The sequence below is a fragment of the Penaeus monodon genome, unplaced genomic scaffold (assembly GCF_015228065.2).
Source record: "Penaeus monodon isolate SGIC_2016 unplaced genomic scaffold, NSTDA_Pmon_1 PmonScaffold_1047, whole genome shotgun sequence".
Lineage (NCBI taxonomy): Eukaryota > Metazoa > Arthropoda > Malacostraca > Decapoda > Penaeidae > Penaeus > Penaeus monodon.
The window spans coordinates 25001-28539 of NW_023639126.1; the positions used below are offsets into that span (position 1 = coordinate 25001).

General features: G+C 31.1%; 1 protein-coding gene across 1 annotated transcript in view; it reads left to right on the forward strand.

Annotated features, from left to right (window-relative positions):
• Positions 1–3295, forward strand: part of LOC119568668 (S-phase kinase-associated protein 2-like) — a 3884-nt gene extending 589 nt beyond the window's left edge. Inside the window, exons 3-9 of the mRNA XM_037917179.1 lie at positions 1–60; positions 268–430; positions 1184–1260; positions 1560–1579; positions 2175–2267; positions 2709–2775; positions 3183–3295. The exon at positions 1–60 is cut by the window's left edge and continues 68 nt beyond it. Of these exons, the coding sequence (XP_037773107.1) occupies positions 1–60; positions 268–430; positions 1184–1260; positions 1560–1579; positions 2175–2267; positions 2709–2775; positions 3183–3295 (593 nt within the window). The remainder of the gene's footprint in view (positions 61–267; positions 431–1183; positions 1261–1559; positions 1580–2174; positions 2268–2708; positions 2776–3182) is intronic.
• Positions 3296–3539: the final 244 nt, after the last annotated feature.

The following is a 3539-nucleotide window of genomic DNA, read 5'->3' on the forward strand; positions in this document are numbered from 1 at the left end:
TTCCCAAATCACTCGAGCGGTTGAATATTTCCGGTTGCAGAAACACATTGTCTGATACACGTAAATATTTTTAAATATGTTGTTAAATGCACGTTTTGCCTAATTGAGTGTAGTTAATCATGATCATAAATAAATGCCTTATGTATTAATTGGAAGCTTTTATATTTTGTATAAAGAAATATGAATATAGGAAATTTCGTGTGGTCATTATATCTCATATGTGCAAAAATAGTTCATTCATTACAATAATCTTATTTTGTATTGCAGATGTAAGATTGTTGGCTGAACAGTCACCTGGCTTGGTAGAATTAGATGTGAGTGATTGCACTCAGCTTACTGCTGCTTCTGTATCTACAATAATTAGTGAACTGCGTCACACAGAATATTTAGCCTTCTCACGCTGCTACACCATACAGCCAGATGCTTACCTGTAAGTTGTTATATAATGAACTGTTCAATTTGTCTGTCAGCTGTGAGAATTAAGCCAAATTAGGTAAAATTAATCATTTTTATGAAGGATCAACTGCTAGGAAAATTACCACTCATCTCCAAGACATGCAAATATAATTGTTGAGTTGAATAAATCATTTATAATATATTACAGTCTATGAAGTATAATCATGCATGTAACTTCCTATTTTTAGTATGTGTTGATCAAATACAAAGTTTTTAATTGTTATCTTTAAGATAAGAATCATTATTTCAACAATAACAAACATCCTAAAATATAAGGTCCATGCAGTGTACAAGATCAGGTTTGATCAGTTCATTCACCAATAAGAAATTTATGTTAGGTTGAAATTTGAAGAAATTTTGAATGATAGTATATTATGCAGTGATGTATTTTGTATTATATTAAAAGCAAAGATATTGATTTTAACTAAGTTCAGATATAATTTTTGAAACCCTTATTTATAGATGTTAATAAGATGCCATCATTAGTCTCTTGTGTTTTGTGTTAATTTTGAATTTGAATATATTGTATTTAGGAAATTTTGAAGAAACCTTTCCCTGGTGTTCACACCATAGATAAAATGACTGCTTCTCATTTGATGCCACTGCTTCAGGCAGTCCAGCAACCCTGAATAAAATCCTGAGTGATATCTTACCTTTTTTTGCAGGCAAACAAAGGAATTCATTATTGTTATTAGTGTTATTAACTTAATGGCTTTATTATTTTCAGGGAGTTGAAGTCCATGCCACATCTGCTCTACTTGGATCTGTATGGCATACTGAATGAGAGTGCACTCAGTACCCTGCGCAAAGCCTGCACACATACAAATTAACAAATATCTATTCTCTTCCGTGGCTCGGCTACAGTCGGTATACGCAGGACGTCTGTTTGGGGTCTGAGAGTCAGAGATTAAATTCATCCATGCTAGGATACAAATCCTTGTTATGACAAGTCAGCTACTAGCATTTTCATGGACTTCCCAAAGACCTAACAAGTAGTCATGTAGAACAAGTGCCTTATTTATTAATCCAAGATATTTGATAAATGTGATCTGAGTGAAACAGACATCAAGGCTTTTAACAAATATTTGCAATAAAACCTGCAGTAGAAAAGACCACTTGGGAGGTAAGTTGAATAAATTTCTGAAATGCTCTATTGTAAATATCTGGCTAGTGTATTCAGTGCAACGTGAATAAGACAAAACAAGTGATGTATGAAGTGTGTGAATGTAAAGAATGACAATGTTTTATACAGTGATGTGAATGATTCATTTAGAGAAGAATTTCCAGAAGTGTATGTATGTTATATTTTCATGTGGTGGTATTAAGGGATGCACATGTCCCCTGTGGCTTTATAATGCAGATTAATTGATTCTTTTAAGCACTGCCAACAAATGCATCATACTGTACTTTTTGAACTGATAGGTACTATACTGAATGTTGTGAAAATTCTTAGCTATTTGGAGTAATGCTACAAAAAGAATAATGCCTGAATGATCAAGCAATTGAATATTTCATGTTTAATTTTTTCTCCATAATTCCGGAAAAAGTGACATTAGTTATCCAAACCAGATATATTTCTCACCACCTGTTAATAAATTTGAAGGAAAGATTTCATGGTGTCATATTTCATTGTTGAATGCTATTAAGTTTTTGTTTTTCTTTATTGTTAATTACATCTTAGTGGTAACATTCACCCACAGATTTGTTGCTCAATGTAGATTAATCAGTATGTGCCTGACAAAACAAAGGACACTGCCAAGAGATACCCACAATTGTGTTCTGCATTCTCATCTGTGGTTCTTAGAATTCTTGTAGGTTTATACATACCCTCTTTAAACCGAATAACTGGTTTTCATCTGTTTTGAACCCTTATTTCTGTAATATTATGAGTAGCATTGTTTATTATTGCAGTTAATAGTGATATCTAAATATAAATGAATTTTCCTTAGTTGTTAATATTTGATTTTTTAGGCTTATCATAAATTTGATTAGGGTAAAGATGTCATAACATGATTTATTTAAAATTTCATGTGAAATGATTGTGATGATCTGGAGGACACCATGTATTGAAAAGACCGCACTAAGACATATGTTCGGGATAGCAATAAGGGGATGTATTATAGAAACAAAATTTATATCATAACAAAATTATATCATAACAGTAGATAGTAGAATTCCTGCATTATAATTTTATGTAGTGAAAATTGTTGTATAAACCATCTTATCTGTGATAGAATTCTTTTATGCCACAGTTCCATGTTATCATTATAAGAGTTATTAGCTCTATTGTAAGGGACAAACTTGGTGAAAAAGCATTAAGTATGGATTTGTTTATTTTAAATTACAAAGTAAATATATTTATAATGATTACTTAAACAGCCAATGCATTGTTTATTTAGCTCAATTTTCATTACATTTCACCACAGTATTACTTATTTTGTTAATAAATTTGAACTTTTGTTTCTCATTATTTTGTGCATGGTTTTCATGCAGCTTCACTGAGAATGAACATTTGTAGAGTTTACATTTAGTTTGGAATTTTGTTAGAATATCAGTGAATTTCATTGTTAAAATTGAATTTCTAAGATTGTTAGTCAATACTTGGAAATTATAAATAATTGTATGATGTAAATGGGTAGTAAATACAAGATTAAAAGTGTGTTTATAATTTTAGTTTTATTACCATAACAGTGAACATTTACTCATGTATATGGACATCCTTTCAGAATCTCACACTTCTTCCTTTGATCTAAACACCCCTGTTAATCTCTACCTTGGCCCATTTACTCATCCTTTCTACCCTCACTCCTCTGCTCCTTTTAGTGCCATACTATCCTGAACTGCTGTATGACTTGAACACATTTAATATCACGTAACCCCTGCTTTACCTTTTCACTAAATTTTCTATAGTGCTACATGACCTTTGATGTCTAACACATTTATTTAGCTTTGTAACTTTTAACCATTAACCATGTCACTAATATGTATTATTTGCTGTTCACACAGTTAAACTATATTTTGTTTGGAATATTGTGCATAGGTAATTCAAGATTTATAATTGCAATGTATTACATTTCTTTCTT